Source organism: Pleurodeles waltl, chromosome 6 (assembly GCF_031143425.1).
Source record: "Pleurodeles waltl isolate 20211129_DDA chromosome 6, aPleWal1.hap1.20221129, whole genome shotgun sequence".
NCBI classification, from domain to species: Eukaryota; Metazoa; Chordata; class Amphibia; order Caudata; family Salamandridae; genus Pleurodeles; species Pleurodeles waltl.
The window spans coordinates 195,319,221-195,338,662 of record NC_090445.1 but is presented as its reverse complement, the minus strand read 5'-3'; the positions used below and the strand labels follow the sequence as shown (position 1 = coordinate 195,338,662).

Below are 19,442 nucleotides of genomic sequence, written 5' to 3'. Positions count from 1 at the left end.
ATATAAAAAGTAAACAAGTGGCAGAAGTGGTGTTTCAACATCTCTAAACTTTGTTTTCAGATGCAAATGTCTATTGTTTTGTGTAGGCCATTGATTTTCCCTCACCTGAAAAAAGGATGCTTATTTTTTTGGAATGTTGTAATAGCAATAGCAGTAGTATTTTGATTCGTGCATTTCCCAGTAAAAAGCATTGAGGTCAGGTGTGTGATTACGCCCACCCATTCAGTTTCCCAGACTGTTTCAGCTTTACCTCTAAAACATCACTATCTTGTTTTAAAGTGGTCTGCACAGACTTCCCGAAAAATTAGGGTAATATTTGATCCACATACACACACCGCACAGAACCCCCAGCATTTCCACTCTCAAATGCAAAAAGTAACACTAACCATTACACACATGGTACCTTCATCACCACCCATAACCAACATACATTAACCATACAAGGAAGACACCGTAATTCTTGTTCAGCTATATTACACGTAGATTTATTTCACTGTAAGAATTATTAATAAATTGGCATTTATCAGACACATAAACCTCATCATGGGGAGACAAGATCATAAGAGTTATTATGAGGAGCAACAACACCTTCCTGGCAAAAACAGACTAAATACATCGAAAGGCAACAAAATACCAAAGCTTTCCACTTTGGCCTAATTTTTTGGTTCATCTAAGAATTCGTTCACTCAAAGGTAAGTGCCTTAAAGAGCTTTGCTACTACTCACTGCTTCTGTGGAGGAGTGTCCGGCGGTGCAAGAGGGAGGGATTGGAGGTGTAATTTCAGGCTGGTTCCTGGGGCTCCAGGTTGCCAGAGCGTCATTAGAGGATGCAAGTGCAGCCTTTGAAAGTAGTGATGCCCCTACCCAACAGTGCCAATACCAACCGAGTCCTTGTGTAAACTTAAAGCAAACATGGTGAAGCAAATGGGATCCGTGTGAAAGTATGCTAAAACGTACATTTGTCGAGGGAACTCGTGTAAGAGTGTACACAGATCGCTTCCAAACATTAACAGGATTGGTGTGTGGCCATATTTCTGAAAATGTCTAGAAATTACGCACTTTTTCCACAATGTAAAAACGGATGCTAAAGGGCACATACTTCTTATGACACAATAGTGACATTGGTGGCGCAATCCATCTATTTACAGGATTGCGCTAACACTGTTAGTGACATTGGTGGCACAATCCATCTATTTACAGGATTGCACTAACACTATCCTTATACGACACTGTACAGACAAATATTGACCACAATGTGTTTGCATGGGCTGATAATGGTGCTTCTGACAAGGAACTCGTTATGTAAATACATAAAGCATTGCTAAACCAATATAACCCAAGCACCTTTGTTCAGTTAGTGCTAGCAGGGGTGGTTGTATATGATTTGTCTTCTGATTGTTATTAGTACTGAAGTTTCCAATAGAGATCTTGAAGACCTGGAGAGACACTTGTGTTCAATGAATCCTACATTGAATTCACTTTCGTATTCATTGGTTGTCTTGAAAATTTGTCTTGGATCGAGCATTTCTGAACTTTCACTGGACTGGCAGCTGTTACTGTTGGATGACAGATACTGATTGTCCTAGTTGTGAATGAAATACAAGTTGGTAAGGCACTTGCAGACTGTGAGAACACCGCTCAACCGACAGGTGTTCACTTTTCGTAAAGTTTTGGGTTGATGAGAAATGCAGGCCAGATGTCACACATTTACAAATACCTGAACTATCTGAAGACCATAAAGGATACTAACCCCTATTCCTCAACAAGGGTGAAAATGATGTAGAAATCTATCACGCAAACCGATGGTCAAAGTGATGACAATATTTTCCTTAATTAAGCAACGACTGTGGGACCAACATATTTATCACGTGAGAGAGATAACACTGTAGCAGTAATGTGACATGAACAATGTATGATCAAACAGTCCAAGTAAGAGTGTGAAATGTATCACTTATCCTATCTACAGTCTAGTTCAAGTGTGCAGAAAGTATTATTGATACAATCTACATTCATCAGGAGCTAGGCAAAGAATATTACATCCGTCAATTCTGTGCTAGTGCACAAGAGTTTCCCCAAAACTTAACCAGGTCCTGGTGTCTTGGTGCACACAGTAACACTGATACTCGTCTGATTTCAGTGTGTGTCTGTGCACAAATACAAGGGAGAACCAGCAAGAACTTGTGCAGGGGTGCAGTGAGCGTCTTGGGTCTCAAGCAAGTACGCACAAGTGTATGCAAAGTTGATGGGGTTGATTACAACACAGTATCTGCACACAATCGCACAGAAAGAAACCATGGGCCATATGTACGAACACATTTTCCCATAGACACAGAATGGGTAAAACCCTTTGCTACATCTGGCCCCAAGTTCTGTTGCATACTAGATGAGCTAATATATTCTCACTAACTGCAGATTGCAATCATTTCCAAATCTTATTCGTACAGATGAAGTAGTATTTTCTTAAAGTGTTCTCTATTCCAATACACGAATTATCACATATATTCACAATTGTTCTATCTTAGCTTTATTGAGCATACGCATGACAGCTCTCCTTGCCCTCGGTGTACACTTGGTGTCGCTATGTTCGGTGCCCCTCTTGTCGAGGGTTACAGGCTACACTTTTTTTGTTGCTTGACGCAAAGCAACACCGCAAACCTAAACCCTCATGCCGCCTCTCACTCCTCTTCACTTACATCTCAGGGTCAGGACAGATGGATCAGGATTATGGGATCCCATAGCCCTCTTGCCCCAGCATTTCACTGACTCATCATAGCACTAACTCCCCGCTGTAGACAAGGATGAAACTGATACCCTAGGAAGGGACAACAGGAAACACATTTGTTATACATTGGAAGAAAGAGACGGGGAAAGAAGTTAACTTTTCTCTTTACAACGTGTAGAATTTTCATGAATTATCCAGGAACTGGTATTAGTGGGCACAGGATCTCGGCAGTTAAAAAAAAATAAAAAACATTTAAAATATTAAATTGTACACATTTCCATTAATAAAAGTGCTATAAAAATATCATTTTAAATGCTGACAACTTGGCAAAGGCGCCAGCAGCTCCTTAACAGCAAAACACAAATACAAACAAAAGAGCAAGTGTAACAGAAATCTTGTGTGCATAAGACCTAGTGTGACCGAGCAGGCACAGACATCCCATATTCCCTGGGCTCCTGCAGGGCAACTACCTTGGAATCACTGGGTCTAAGTTATAGCCATTCTAGTTGTGGAGAGGACGATTACTCGCCACCTGGTAAACTCTGGTACAACTAGACCTTTGGTAGTACCAAGTCAAGACCCAAAAGTAACCAAAGTTCGTACCCTCTCTAAACGGAAGTGCAGATCGAGGTAATGGTACCCACCCTGTTGTGATAATCAAGTGGTCGGCAATGTATGGCCCCTTCCTGTGTGTCTTCACCAGCATGATGCCACAACGCTCACAGTGTAAATGTAGAGTCAGAGATGCTGCAATCCGTTCCTTCTCAGCTACTCCACCCTGCCAGATGTTCCTTTATCTCTTCCAAGTACTTGGAGAGTCTACTGAAAAGATCTGTGATTAAACACAAGTGCTAACCTCATGTGTAAGCATGTAGACGCATTCCAGGGTATGCTTTTGGTGTAAGTGTTAAGTGCTTCGTCACATGCTCTCTTTGAGGAATCTTCTGCACAGTGGGTGTCAGTTTTTTCCCGAGCACAGTGTTGGTGGTCAGCCTTCCTGAGTGGATCTGGAGTTATGGCACAGTGAGCTCGATGGCCTGTTTTACCCCCTCTCTCCTACTGACCTGGCCAGACTGGCTAAGGATCGGTGCCTGAGGAGTAAAGAAGATTGTCTCTGTTGGTAGCTCGACCAGTCTGGTTTGCACCAGTCAGTGCGGATTATGAGGAATGTGAAAATGTGAGATCATGCAAGTTAAGTGTACCCCAGCAATGATGTGTGTGTGCAGCGAGTGCATACACCTGCACGTTTGCTCTGTGAGCACTCTGGATGTTTCGTTGTTTATTGAGGTAAACATCAGGGTACCAGTGGGCGTGCATGCACACCTGCCCCATGCTTTTGCACAGGTGTTTATTCCTGACATGCATATCATGAATGTATGTAATGTTTCTGTTCTTGCTCTTCAATCTGCTCTAACGTGTCTTCTACAATGTTTCACAGTGAAAATAGCAACTGATATACACATCTCCTCTGCAGCCACCCTCTGCTTCGCCCCCCGCTGCCTGCCACAATCTTTCAGGCTTTCAGAGTTTGGGATTTGTATAAACTGCCAGGCAGCTCTCCCTCTTCCCTAGATTCCGTGACGTTCCTCATCTCTAAATGCACACAGGCCAATCCGCAGGGCACACAAAGAACATGGACATTGGGATGGAGCCCGGGTAGGAAGGATGAAAGGAAAATGTCTGTCAATGTATGGAAGCCTGCATGAGTGTGTGCCGTGTTGTATATGTATGTGTGGATACTTTGTCTCTATCTTTTGCACCTGTGTGTGCATCTGTGACACTTACAACTGATCGCCTTTTGTGGCTTGCGTACTTGCCTACCATTGTGCTGGTATGAGCCTGGCTTACATTGTCCAACACATGGTGGAATTGTGGTTTCAGGCTTCTTTCGACCATTTTTTAGAGTTGGTGTTCTGCACAGGTGCTGTAATCCCATTGGTGTACACATAACTTTCTGTATGTGAGGTGGGGGCGTGAAGCTGTTTGGCAGTTTGAGCTTGCATTGTCGTTGTGTGGTTATGTGTGTGCGGACAAGAGCAGGACAGGGTTTAAGGAGAGATGTATGTATGAATTGCATTGTATTCATTGGGTGGAAGGGGGCAGAAAGAGTGCCTGAAAGCGTTTGGGGTGCAGGACGTTTTAGTTCCCGAAAAGGTGAATGCTTCTCAGACATACTACACAGCCCTTCCCTTCTTCCTGGTAGTTAAGTTTCCCTTCCCTCTAACTGCTTCAGGCACTTCAGTCCACATTAGTACCAAGCCACAGAAGAGGGGGCGAGAAGCAAAAATCATAGGAAATGACAATACTGAAAAAATAATGCCTCAGTGCATAAGGAATTGTTCGTAAATATCAGGGTTCCCTTATGGGACCACTTTTTCCTTCACATCATCTGTCCTCGACACCTCTCCCAAAGTAAGATTCCTTGGACCTGGGCCACAGGCCGGGCCGCCTTGTGGCCTCACACTGGGGAGGTGGCTGTGGACTCGCTGTACAAACTCTCCACAATGTCCTCACGCTCAATCTTGCGCAGGGCGTTGTAAAAGGCGTCCCTGGTGGCGGCATCCGTGCTGAACAAGTGAGAAATGAATGCATGCACTGGGACCTCGTCCTGTGAGAAAGAGTCTATGAGATCGTCCTTGTAGCCCAGTTCCTTCGCCAGGTTGCGCCAGGTGTCATCCGCGGAAACGCTCAGGAGCTTTTCCAGTTCCTCTTGTTTGTTGGATGACAAGATACTTTTTAATGCTGTAGGGAAAAAAGAAACGAGAGATTTCAGTAAGAGGGACATATGGACATTAAAGAGAAGATTGTTGAGTTACAGCAACACCTTGATTTGGAGAACACAACATCTCTACTGTTGTTGTAATTCCTGAATAGTAAAGGTATTTCTCCTAAAAAGAAACAGAAAATCATGCTTTTCTCACGGATGCATGAGTGAGGCCAGTGTTGTTCTACAGAGATGAGGGTAGCTTAACAGTAATAGTGTATATTTAATTATAAAGGAGGCGCAGGCAGTTATACAGCTTGTAGTCGCCCCTGGATCTTAGACCAGAGGGCGACGCTTACTATGACTATGGAATCCAGTTGAGAAAAGAAGTGTACTGGTTTAGTGACTTGCAAACAAGGAGAACTGTTCAAAGGATTGGAAGGCTCTCTGGTGAAAGCCATCCAATCATTTTAATATTTTTGGAATAAAGCTGTATCCAGTGGATAGATACAATCATTTTGAATTAAATTCACAAGCATCAGTCAATGAAGACGACCCAAGAAATGAGAGTCACTAGTTTGGCTGAAGCAAAACCTTATGGGTAGGATTCCTCCATGACAGCCATGGAGGACTGTGAGTTCCAAGTACTTAATGGCTGTGATCGGTCTGGATAGAAATTTCCAAAGAGTATATCTAATGTAAGATGAGGGGGAAGGATAGTGTGGTTTGGTCAATTTTTAGGAATGTTCGGTCGATCGCTCACATAAGGCCAGCCGGGGTGAAAGTCCCAAAGATGGATCCTCTACTCAGCTTGGAAAAATCTCCAGAAAGCCTATTGGATATGGTAGTTACATCAGAAAGTGCAGTAACGTGTTCAATTTATTTGAAAGCTTTATGAGTCACGGGACTGTAGGTATTTAGAAGTCAAGTCTTATAGATAAGACTTTTTTGTGACTATTTTGAAGGAAAGTCTGAAGCAGTAAATGGCAGTGAGGATCTTAGGAAAGTCTTAAAGATCAGACGGTATTGACCACTCTGAAGAAACATTTCTTTTCATGCGCTTTGATCCAACTCTAAACATATAAATGACCCTTACCTTGCACTTGTAACTGTGTCTGTGACTGCTGGTCATGAAGGCTCTGGCTGTCCACTGAGATTCCACTGTCACTGTGCAGCTTCTCTCCTTCGGGTGATGGGGTTTGGTTAACTGGCCGGTTATTGGCTGCTTGCTTGTTCTGTTTGCAGTTGTTCCACCTATTGAAGGGGCCAAAACAATGCATGCAATATTATTGTCAATTAGAGAATTGTTTCAATAATTCTCAAGGCCAATTGCCAAATTAAAGGGTACTCTTATATGGAACCATCGAGCTATTCTCCAATAAAACCTACAGAGTATATAGAGCATAACCTAAGTAGATCAAAGTCCCTGGACAATATTTATCTACCAGAGTCTATCACACAAGGCTGTTTTCCTACTGGACCTGTTGCCTAAGTAGATATAGACCAGACAATTATTGCACGTGGGGGTTCTCTGCATAGATACAATAGTTCTGTGACCTTCATGGAGATCTTCTATAGCAGTCTTTACCACTCAGGCCCTAGTCATAAACTCAGTCCTTGACACATGGAAAGCTGTTACCTAACTGTGGCAAACTGGGAAGCTTTCTGTAACGCAGATTTTGGCACTGTATCATCTACAGTCAGGCTATTCTTTTGTTGCAATTTCCCAATCTCATGCTCACCGTTTGAACACAATGAACGCCACCAGCCCAACAACAACAGCTGCCAAGATGGAGCAGTACACTGGTATAAGGTTGTGTGCCATGCTGCGGGTGGGCACTGGCTCTGAGCTGCCCATCACAATGGTGGTCATGCCTCCGGTGGTGCTGCTGTGCCGGCCCGGTTCATAGGTGAAGGGCATGACGCGATCATCTGGACCCATGAATTCATCGTCCGTGGTGTTAGGTCCATCAGGTGTATCAGAGCTGTCAGAATCAATGGACGGCATGGTTGGAGTCCGAGGCGTGAATCTTGGGTTAATAGTGGCTGTGGCTAAAGAAAGAAATTGAGGTTAGTTCTGTAATGACTTTGCAGTCTTTCGCATCTGGGCGTATCACTGATTACAGAAAACAGGGCTTAAGCAGTGGGACCACATATCCACATGCATTGAACTATGAATTCAGAACACAGTTTTCCTTAGCAATTGTGGAGTACAACTCTTGGGTCTGTCGGGATTCAGGGGAGAAGGAAACACCTCTGTTTGTGTGTGAGCGCAGTAGGGCTTTCAGTTATAATAGCAACGTAAGCCACAGTGGAGTTCATGTCTAGTTGCCAATGTTAAATACAGAGACAGCTGTGTCTGGGGTGCTTGTGAAGTACTGCACATAACGAGAGAATGATTATAGCACTGAAGGCATAGTCTAGAAAGTGGAAAGGAGTTTGGCCATACAACCACAATACTTATCACAGTTAAACTATGTGGATGTTCTGTAAGAGGTATTTCTTTTGGGAAGAACATGTCTTTATATGACAGTGAAAAAAGAAAAGTTTAAACACAGTGCAATAGTGAAACCTCGACCCTTATGATTACGGTGTTATGCCCCTAAACGTATCCAGATGCTACAGTCTATGGCTTCAAAACAAAATTCAACGCAAGTTTGTTGGGATGGTTTTCTAAGTTCTTCACGGATTCTAGTAATTAATGTGTTGCCGTTTTCGAGGCACGGTCAGTGAAGATATACTAACACAACGGGCCATATGTACTAAAGCATTTTCCCACAGACACAGAATGGGTAAAATCCTTTGGCACATCTGGCCCAACAGTACTTGTTCACTGTAGTTCAAGTAGAACTTCTACATTTGAGTAACGTGAAAGGAAAACACCAGCTACATCGCGTAAATAGGGAATTCGGCAGAAGTAAAAAACTGGCAGTGAATGTTTGAATGGTCCACCAATACCGGAGACCGTCCTGGGCTTACAGTTAATCGTTAAGGCTACCATATTGACTGCATTTTGGGGTCTACGTTTCTGGTGCCCAGGGGTACTAGGTCTTTACTGGTCAATATCTTACAATTGACAGATTCCATTTGAAATATAGCATAACATTTCTCAAAATTGACAGATTCCGTTTGAAATACAGCATGTAATTTCTATAGTTTGAAAGTGGCAACTCTCCAAGTTTTCAGTGTTTTGGAGCAGGGCTCCCCCCTCTCACACCATAGACTTTCTTGGGACTGCTGCTCTGGCAGGATGATAGCCCTGACAAATCAGGTAGTTCTCCCTTTATCTTTACCTGGTCAACATTCTCCCACGTTTCTCTTTTGTCTTATCCTGCACTGGCTCCCTCAGGGCAAGTACCTCCCTCCAACACATTCTACCACTGCGCTTCAGCCCATCCCTAAACCACTAGACCAGCCCCGCCCTCTCTAAAGCCCTCAGTTGGCTGCAGCCCTTGTCCCAGTGCCTGTCTCATCGCAGTGCCGATCCCACTACAATATTTAGCAAGCTTAGGAGAGAGTATAGAAAAATAATTCTGCATTTTTTGAGGCTGCTTAGGTCAGTTTACTGCTTGCTGGTTTACTGGCAGTACATTATCAGGTACCTACCGCATCTAAATTCCATGGCACGTTGAATGAAAGTACGTGTGGGTTAGGTAACAGCCTTTTCCTCTACACTGTTGTGAGAGTCTAAATAAGTACTAATAAATATTTCAATGGGTAATAGATGAGAATTAACATGCAGTAGGAAAATAAAATTAAAGTTGAGTGTTTCCATAAATGTGCCCACCATAGGTGGTAGCCATAACGTGTACAATGTATTAATGAAAATAAATGTTTAGAGAAAATAATGTGTACATGTAGAATGAAAATTTATTTTTGGTTTATATTAAGAAGAATTAATTTAATGTTTTGCGTATAAATTTAACACGACATAACAACTGTGAAATAAAGGGCCTACTCAAGAAGGCCTCATGTCAAATTTCATGCCTTAGAAAATGTTTGTAAATGTTTTTTTTCTCTCAGCAGAATTCACACTTGTCCATTGTTCACACAGTGCTGACCTAAGGTATAATTTGCAATGATTTATTCTTTTAGCTATTTTCTGTGAGAATCATGTGCTGTAATGCTGTGTTCTAACCACTGGTACAGATGTATCTTTCGACTGTGAGAAGCTGATGTACCCAGGATGTGACAGTGGGCCTACTGAACTGAGTTATGTTTCGTAACAAAAATGACACCGGACAGAACTGGTGATGGGAGCGAAGGAAGAAGATCCAATCATGAACGTGTGAAAGACTGTTGAACTTCATCACATATGGAGAGTTTGAACCTGTTGGTTCTGACATGAACACCCCATGAGACTGACCAATGAAAAACGCACAAGTTACTTTTGGGATTTCAGTATATCAAGACTGACGCTTGGGATTCAAGACTAGAGACGAGAGACTAGATGAGAGACTACAGAGAGGAGAAGACTTTAGAGAGAGCAAATGATGTTTAGATGCCACTGTTGCTGTAGCCCTTAGCCTGTGCTTGCTTAATTGGTTTGGTTAGCTTATGCCCAACTGTGGCTGAACCAATTCCCCTCATTGTCCCCTATAGGATGAAGACCTGGAAGTGTCCAACTGACGAAGACGACTCTGCTTGCTGATCCATTTTGGAGAGGTATAACAAAATGCATGTGTCTTTATTGTAGATGTTTGTCCTTTTCTTTCTAGGTACCAACCACAAATTTTCTTAGAGCCTTAGCTAGATGTTTTTCCAACTTAGATTTTGTCTGTTTTCTTTTTGCATGAAGCCCAAACATGCTTTTCGAATTAGAGGGTTAGTTAGAATGTGTCACTGACCAAATTAGATACTAATATCAGAGGACTGGGTTTTCATATGTTTGTGATTCTAAATGTATACAATTTCTACTGTTCAGTTATTGTTGCTATTAATTAGTACTATAGCTCAAGAATGCTTAATGATAAATTCTCTAGTGAAATTGAGATTCTTCCACCTTTTCGGTCAGCCTATGTTGTTTGTCTACGTTTATCATTTGGTTTTGAGACTAACTTATGTGATATTAGCATCGCTAAGCTAGGGAAATAAAAATTTGAACTTTACTAAAAAGGTGTGGTTATTCATGGCCAAATGGGTCATGGTGTGTTAAATTTTACTGACTCCAAATTGACAATGGTGAATTGATGATATTATTGTGTGTTTAGACACTGCGTTATGTTTAGATTTGGTGTTCATTGTAAATCACTCTTAACAGAATCCAAAGGTCCATCAGACCGCTAACGCGTCCCCTTATCAATAAAATTATAAAACCAAATAAGGGCAGACGCGCTCACAGTTGGCATGCTCCCTGTGTGCCTTCAGCCTGCCAATGTTACCTACAACAATTATTATTCTGAGGGTGTGTGCTTCTGAACGACACTGAGCTTGGAACCTGGCTATTAAGTGAGATGGGCAGTAGCTTGAGGACTCTAAATATATTCCTCCCATAACACCATTAATTAAAGGAAAGAAATGAGCTCTTGAAGCTCAGGTGCCTCAAGCACTTATGGGGTGCCAGAAATTCAAAGCACAGGCAAACATATATGTCTCCCTGAGCAATTTGAGGCAGGGCTTTTCATGGGCGAATAGATCACTTCCCTAGATAAACAGATCTCTGCTTTTGTGTTTGAACCACTTGAAGATTAAAGTCAGAACTAATGCTAACCACGCTCAGAAGGTGCCCAGGCCTACTTTTGTCTATGCAGACTAGGTCTCGGGAAGATGCAAGTCTGACAGGAGTCATTTCTGATGAGGGTTGCTCTGCATGTTTATTAATGAAAATTGAAATGGAGCATTTTTGAGGATTATCATTCCCTTTACATCCGTTCTCGAGAGTATTCTCTTAGCGCTTTGACAGGGCTTGATGGTGTGAGCAACACCCATTCTCCAGTTCTCCCACGCCCTGAGAGATCTGTCAAGTTTCACCTTGCACCATTCCAAATTTCCAAACACAAGATTGTGACCGCGAGAGAGATCCCCACGTTCCAGCCAGAAAGTCTGGAAAATGAGTACTTTGCAAGTAGTTTTAGTGTCAGGAGGGGAGAAAGGAACTCATGCCTGCAGCGTCTGTAGCCATCGGATGCTCACAGGATGCAGCATAGGAGCTGGCTAGGATGATGATTTTAGAAGCTGCTAGAGCTGCAACACTTTCAGGCTGGCAGAGATCAGGTCCAGTGGCCCCATCTAACCTTTGCAGTTACCCATCGACCCATTCTTCCTCCGCCCTCTTTATGTTCAGCGGGCAGCACAGTTATGAAGTCCCAAAGTACCCATCCATCTCCTTTTCCTGCACATTAACATCCATCAGGACGTGCACACATCACTCTAAACTTAGGACAACCATAAGCAGCCTGCATTATCCACGCCTATCTTCCAGGCAGGCTGGGATCCTCTCTCCACAGAGCTGCCACCTCTCGGGCTCCCTGTCCACAAGCGTTGATCTCCAGGCATGTCAGCATATAGAAGTCTGGCTGATTGACTACTTGGATTTTGAAAAGTCTTACTCGGTCTAGAAACCCACCAGGTAAGGGAACTGCAGGAGGGGTGTGTACGAAGAGGACAGGGACAGCTGGGTGTGAGTAAACAAACTGGATTTCAGTGATGTGTTTATGTTTCCCTTTTGGGGGGGGGGCATTGTCTGTATCTCCTTCTCTCGGCAGAGTAGCAACTAAGGAGCTCACACCCCTGTATGACACAACAGGTGGTCTCTTAAAACACAGCAGACTGTCTGGGAGGTCACAGGGGGGTTTTGTGCATCTCCCTTGGGCTGGTTGCTATGCAGCTTTTCCTCCAACACAGCACAGAGTGAAGGTGGACAAGTCACTGAACTCTTGAGCTAGATGGTTGGCTCTGGCTCAGCTTGGAGTCCTTTTAGAACCTTAAGACCAAAATGAGCCGAGATTTCATGGGAGGCTACGTGGCTTATTAGTAGCTACAAATGCTGACCATGTATTGTGGGGAACCAGGTTCGAATCCCAGCAAATCTCCCTGTGTCATTAAAAAATTGTAATGTAGTCTGTCATTAAGTGCTGGCTTGTGCTGTGTGAAACTGTCAAAAACAAAAAGTAGATTCTATCTGTTACCAGCGCTCTAATCTCATCTTCCAAGAAGTAAGGCCAAAGCATTAACCTTTGGTGTCAGAAAAATATATCCATCTAGTGCCTGAACTGTACAGCGTCGCACTGGGAAATCTGGTATCAATCCCAGCTTCCTAGCTTGAGCAAATAGTGTGATCCCCAGCAAATACTTTGCCGCCAAGGCTCCTTTTTGTCTATTTTCACATACTGCAGCTCCTACAAGTACTTGAGTTCAGGGTGTGCGCTGTATAATGACCTCTCTTGTGTTTGATTTAATAAACTATAATGTTTCTCTGTGTATAGTAAGAATCCTGACCACATATAGGGTACACATACCAACTGACTTGCCTCTTAGTTCACTAATAGTACTGCCATCATGGTGGAGGCATGGATGTTTCTCAGTTTCTGTTCAAAGCTTTCTTATAATAAATGTTTCTTAATGCAGAGACATTATCTGATATACTAAAGTCAAATGTTTCTGCATGTAAAGAAATGTTATTTTTTTTTCATTTGAAGGCACTTTATATTCTAAAATGAGGTTTGTTGCATGACTTAAATGCCAAATAATTTCAGAGTTGGACTCATACATGGGCTCTGAGAGCCAGAGCTAACCCTTGGCTTGGCTCTCCCTGTTTATTTGTGTTAAGATAGTTTGAACAGCGGTTAGCTGTGAGAGTCCTTTTACTTTAACTTTGACTGGAATATTCCAGGAATCTTGTCCACACAAAAATACCTCAGGAAAAGGCACTATTAAACTAGTAAACACAACTATAGACATGGCAGAAGGCCTCACATTCCCATACTCCCCAATGTTGTCTGTACGTGGCCACTCCCCACGTCCCACGCCTCTCTGACGACACCACCCACGAACCAGACCCCACCGGCTTTGGCCGCGCGGTAGGCTACTTAACGTCCGTTGCTCCCTGACCGGTTATCACAAGTGGTCGTGGAGGGAAACGGATTAGGTGCTGAAGTGAGCGCCTCCCTTTGGAGTAGTGAGTCTTCTATGAAACCGCTATATGCAGCACCATCCATGCCCGCCTCCCGGCACAGAAAATGCCTCTTTGTGTGCTTTTGCTATTGCTTTATTGTTTGTTGTATTTACATGTGAGTGCGTACCCACTTAGCTTTCTCCACGCCGCAATTGTATATTGGCACTTAGTACTTCTAGTCCTACACATGTACCCCTTTACTTATTAGGTGTGTAGGTGCCATCATAAATATTATCTTGCTATTTAAGTACATTACCCTTGAGCTTGAGCTCTAGATCTGGTTACCAGCTACTGGGCTGCCCGTTGCCTTTGAGGGTTTATCACAGCAGTGTTACTGTCACGTACCCTACGCTTACATGTTGTAGTTTTGCTACAGCTGACAGTATTTACTCTGTCCATCTCCCTTCTTTGGGGTTTACCTTTTGCTTTGCCATGTCTCCTGTTTCTAGTGTGTGACTATAAGGGGACACTCCCCCTCCCATAGACCTGGGGCTAATTGCCCGACAGGAATAGGGTAAGAGAATCCTTTTCCCTCCCTCCTCTCTGGGGCATTAGACCCCAGATTAAGTGTAATTTGTTCACACTGATATTGCATGACTTTGTGTTTGCTGTGTCACTTCCTTTTGTGCTGTGGTTTGTTGTGTTACTCCTAGACGAAACTGTATAAGCAATATTGTTTTGTTTTTGTTTTACTTAGGACCCCGTGGTTTAGCTTTCCACAGGTAGGCCCTCCTCTCTATTACTAACATCTAAGCTCCTCCTGCTGAGGCAGACTTTCTCTCTGCATCTGTAGTGCATGATATTTAGGGATCCTAGGGCCTGAAGAATGCCTCTAGCCCTCCTTTGGCTCTTAGTAGTGGGCAGAAACATGTTAGCCATTAATTAATAGATAGGTGACCCTTTGAGCCATTATTTTCAAATAGGTGTCCCATCACTTGTTTTTAGCCTCACCAGCAGTCACCACAAATAAAGGTGTACTATTACACAGGTGACTGACTAGGTGTTTTTATATGTCCTGTAGCACAACTGGATCCCACATCTATCCAGATAACTTTCATCTCTGCACTGCCTCCAAGTTCTTTTAACGGCGAGGTTGAGTCCATCCAGGTGGCATTGTCCTACCCAGATGGGGCTAGGTGGTCATATGATGAAGCAAGACACTATTTAGTGTGTGAGACCACCTAGTCCATAAAGGAAATTTCCTCTACCGCACAGCTCTATGCAGCACACTAAACAAATCTCAAAATTTGAGATAAAAGGGTCCAGGGTAAATTTGTTGCCAGTGGTTCCCATACAACACCCCATACTTCTTGTGTTTATGGTTTTGCTTCTGGGAAGACAGTATGGAGTTTGGTTTTTCTCCTCTCCCCGACTCTCTGTTTGTGTTAAGATATGTGCTGACTTACCCAGCTCTAGAAAAGATCAGGATGATGCTTCCCATCCTCCAGCTCTAAGTTGTTTCGCATTCTAGAGTCAGCACTCCCAAGAGAATGAAAAAAGAAAGGACCCACTACATATGCCAATGAAAAAGGATGCTGAACTCTTTGACTATATCTGCTTTTTACTTAGTTCTTGTGTTTTTATCTTATTAGAGCAGTGTCTCTGACAAGAAAAGATGTGACTATATTAGGTGTTTTGCCTTGCTGAAGCCCTGGGGTGGATTCTGACTTCACCTGGGATCAGCCTAGTCCCCTGCTGCATGAGCTCTCTTGGAAGTCCAGCAGTAGGGCCAGTTCTAGGATTTGTGGGGCCCTGGCAGCATAGGAACATGCAAGGCCCCTCGAAGATATAACACCAAAGGAAGAGACATCAATTGACCATTAATTGTGTGGTATTATTGAAGCAGCTTTGCAAGAAGCGACTTAATAGCATGGATATCATTAAAATGGCTAAAAATGTAAATTATAGCCCTAATACAATACGTATTCACATTATAAAGGTAAATTATGTGGAAATTCATTACATTAATCAACCTGGGTGTTAAAGCTGGGCCTAGGTCTCTCCAAAACTGATATGATTACTAATTTAATAATTGATTACTAAATGTTCACTAATTGTTTACAGATTAGTGCATGATTAAAATTCCAAGACAGATTACCCCAGAGCAATATACCAGAACTTCAAGTGACTACCATGCCCTCCCTTTACGCCAGTGAAGTTCAAGATTAGACATCTGGTGTTCAGCAGGTGTGAATGAGCAACACGAAATGATACATGCTAGATCAGGTAAGTGACCTGCAAGAGCTGCAGCAAACAACAGAAACTACAGATTGCAAAAGATAAGAAGAGGCAATGGCACGAATATAAAACACAGGTGTGGCAGCCAATAGGTTGGCAGGCAGAAGCACCAGAGGCTGCCCCACGCCTGCACTATAAGCATTTAAGCACAGCAGTTACTAACAAACTCCGTTTTTAAGAGACGCACAAAGCTGAACTAACTTGAAGATATACAAAAGCAATGACTAAAAAGGGACAGCAATGTGTGGCCAGGGAAAAAGAGAGCCAAAAGTTACAGTTGGAGCCAGTCACTAAAGAGACTAAAGAGAGGGACTTTTTGCAGTAGACTATGATCAGTGTACAACTGTCTGGAAATTAAATGTAGCAGGGTGGATTAGGTAGGTTGGGGGATTTGCAAAGTAAAGTTAAAGTAACCCTAGAGATTTACTGTTTAGAAATGGCTTAATCACATGACCCTATTATCTGAGAAGACACTTTCCAAATTGCACAGGTGCTAGAACCATGCTGCTCGACTCATATCTAGCCTCAGATGTAAGAACCAAAAAGCACCTACCCTGAAGTAACACCTGGAACTTGGTTACAGACATAATTGAGTTCAAGACCATTCCATCATCCACAAGCCACTTCAGTCAGTCCCAGGCAACCTAACCAAACACTTTTGGTCATCCAACCTCCAATGCAATATGTGCCTCTCTACAGGGGCATAGTTTCAGGGGCATGAGGTTTGGGGTGTTACACCCTTCTAATAAATGTTACATCCCCCTAGTAGTAAATCGCTGGGCACAGGTGCTTTCGGTCGGGTAAGGTAAGGTGGCTGTTTGATTTCATGTATGGTTTTTACATGCACACACAGAGTAAATCACATACATGCACACTCTTCCCTCTCTGTTTGAAGTTCTTAAAACTGTTGGTTATTTTACAAGAGATTATCTTTTTGAGTAACCCTAACAATCCAGGCTGCTGTCCCTTCCCACTGCCCCTAAAGCCTCCTCAAATAATGTATTTTACCATGATATAGCAACGTGATTCTTAGGAAATGTGAAGCTTACCAGCTTCTCCAGTCTTACTGACCAAGCTACGCCCTTGCCTCGCTCACCCTTTTGGCTACCTACTTACATAGGTTCAATGATTGGAAGATCACTCTGTGTGCATTGATGTACTCTATTGAATGATGCCCACTTCACACCTCATCCGCCTCCCCCTGGTACGTGTCTTCTTCTGTACACACCCCTTCCTCTTCACCTCCCAGAGAAAGCCAATTCTAACTATGCTCTTGAAAAGCATCAATTTTCATGAGTCTTAATTCACTTCCTGAGATTTTTAATTATTTATTGTGGGATGAGATGCACATCATACTATGCTTGCCCAGGCCAGAGCGTTGCCATTCTGCACAATGAACCAATGAACAATAAACCAGCTGGCTTTGTGAGCACAGTCATACTGATTCTGTACACACCCACCCAAAGGCTACAGCAGCCATTTGGGTTGTGCAACAGTGGACAAGCCACAAGCCAAGTTTATCCACAGTAATAAAAAAAATAATTCCACTAGCTGGCCCTGGCCACTGGCCCATCGGCCAACTGTGGATTCTCTACCTTTCCTATCTGATCAGAGACCTTTCCCTGACCCTTGCAGCACTCACGTCTTACAGGCTGGACTACTATCCGTTATGACTTTGCAGGACACTTTAGGCACACAGAGACATCAGAAGACATTTGTTGGGTATTGGAGGATTGTCGGTCACAGAACATGTTTTGATGTCCGATTCCATAACCACCTTCTCTAAATCAGTCCCTTTTATAAGACAGCTGGGCTGAATGGATAAGTTGCTTATTGGGTAAAATCACTATGACATACTGTATTTCAGTCCCAATACCTTTGCTACCTCTTGGAGTGTGCTTTGACTGCTCGCTATTGCCACCTTACACAGACAATGTTGTTAAAAAAATAGATTTTAGCCAAAGGAAATGAAATTATCCATTCTAAAAAAGCGGTTATAAACAAAGGTATCACTACAGATGCTGCTGACTCATCACCTATTGCCCTTGACCCAAAGTAAAGGTCTCACAATATACTTCTGCCTTTTACCTATTATATGAAATACTGTGGAAATTTTAAGAAAAAGGCAGCCAAGAGATATCAGAAGATGCTGAGAAGACGTTTTGAGTCTGCTGAAGGTTTTTTGTGCAGACGAACAGCCACAGTTTCATTAATTTTTTACATTAGTAAGAACTGATGACGAGGCAAGGAAGATGTTCCAAAGGGAAGTCAGAGCAACAACTATGTTCTCTAGAACTCCAGTCTAGACATGGGCAGGAAAGAGTCCTACTGGGAGCGAGATTAATAGAAAAGTTAAGAGGAGCAACAGAGAACTGGATGAAATTCAACAGACACATTAAGGATGAGGATGGTTCAGGATCACAGCTCTTGGTGAAAGATGACAAATGCATCTCAAACCTAGGAACATTTTTAAAAAATGTTTTTACATGGAAAATACAGAGAGAGAGAATTACAAACGTGGACAGAAGGCTCAACTGCAGACCCTAGTTCAAAAGCATGTTTACCTCTTTTCCAGGCTCTTTTTTTTGCTGATTCTACCCACTTACATCCACCTCTCTGTTACATGATCTACTTTTTACCTCATCTCTTACCCAGCCTCTTGCCTACTCTTGCTGGAAAGTCCCTCTTATATCCTCTTCACTCCTGTTTTATCTCCTTGTCCGCTCTCGTCTCTCCCCAAGCTTCTTGCCTTTTCTCTCTGATTCTACCACTCTTACATCTATCTTTACCCTTGATGCTCTACTCTGTACCTCTCATCTTTCCAAACAGCCTAACAGTTTCTCTTGTGTCTGCCCCTCTTGCATCCACATCTCCTTTCTCTGTCCTACTCCTCACCTCTCAACTCTCCACCCAGCCTTTTATCTTCTCTGCTGGTTCTGCCATTCTAAATTCACATATCGACTTTCCTTCTCTCCTCCCCTTTCATCTTCTCTTGCTGGTTCTTCTCCTGTAACACAGACCTGTCACCTTTCTCCTTAACTCTCTTCTCTTGCTGGTTCTGTCCCTCTTACTGTAAAGTGACAATCAGCAAGGAGATATTTATGTCAACATGTTTATTTGTTGCACTTCCTATGTAATTATATAAAATGTAGAACCTTTCTGAAGGTTTCCACTCATTGCAAGCTACTGCGCCTTTAAAAAAAACTGTCTAATATCTTTTCACATCAAATATCTAACAGCTGTTCTGATGTGTTTAATTTTGCACTAGCGATTCTATTTTATTCTTCATGTTTGCAAACAAGCTTTATGTTTCATATTAAAGAGCTATGTACCAAGGATTTTAGTAGTTTGTCGGAAAAGTGATGGTGTGACCACATATTACAAGGAATAAACTACGCCCTGCAATGCATGATAAGGATATATAAAGTCACCTCTGAGTTATGTAACCCTACAAAGGAACAGGAGCAAATGCATGTAATTATATCATTTGGAGCACATGGCTAATCTGAATAACCAACATTAAACAATAACCCCTGGATTAACCACTAATCTTGGGTTTTGGAGCTGTGCCCTACTCTTGTAAACTGCTTTAATGCTTTGCCAGTATTAGTAGTAGGTGTTATATAAAGCCAACTGCACCACAATATAGGCGTAGTAAGCAGACGC

The 19,442-nt window shown here is 42.7% G+C and overlaps 1 protein-coding gene across 1 annotated transcript in view; it reads right to left on the bottom strand.

The window, feature by feature from the left end:
* Positions 1-469: 469 nt before the first annotated feature.
* Positions 470-19,442, bottom strand: part of NGFR (nerve growth factor receptor) — a 104,442-nt gene continuing 85,469 nt past the window's right edge. The window contains exons 4-6 of the mRNA XM_069237794.1: positions 7,168-7,477; positions 6,522-6,679; positions 470-5,463 (exon numbers count right to left, since the gene is read on the bottom strand). Of these exons, the coding sequence (XP_069093895.1) occupies positions 5,180-5,463; positions 6,522-6,679; positions 7,168-7,477 (752 nt within the window). The 3' untranslated portion in view covers positions 470-5,179. The remainder of the gene's footprint in view (positions 5,464-6,521; positions 6,680-7,167; positions 7,478-19,442) is intronic.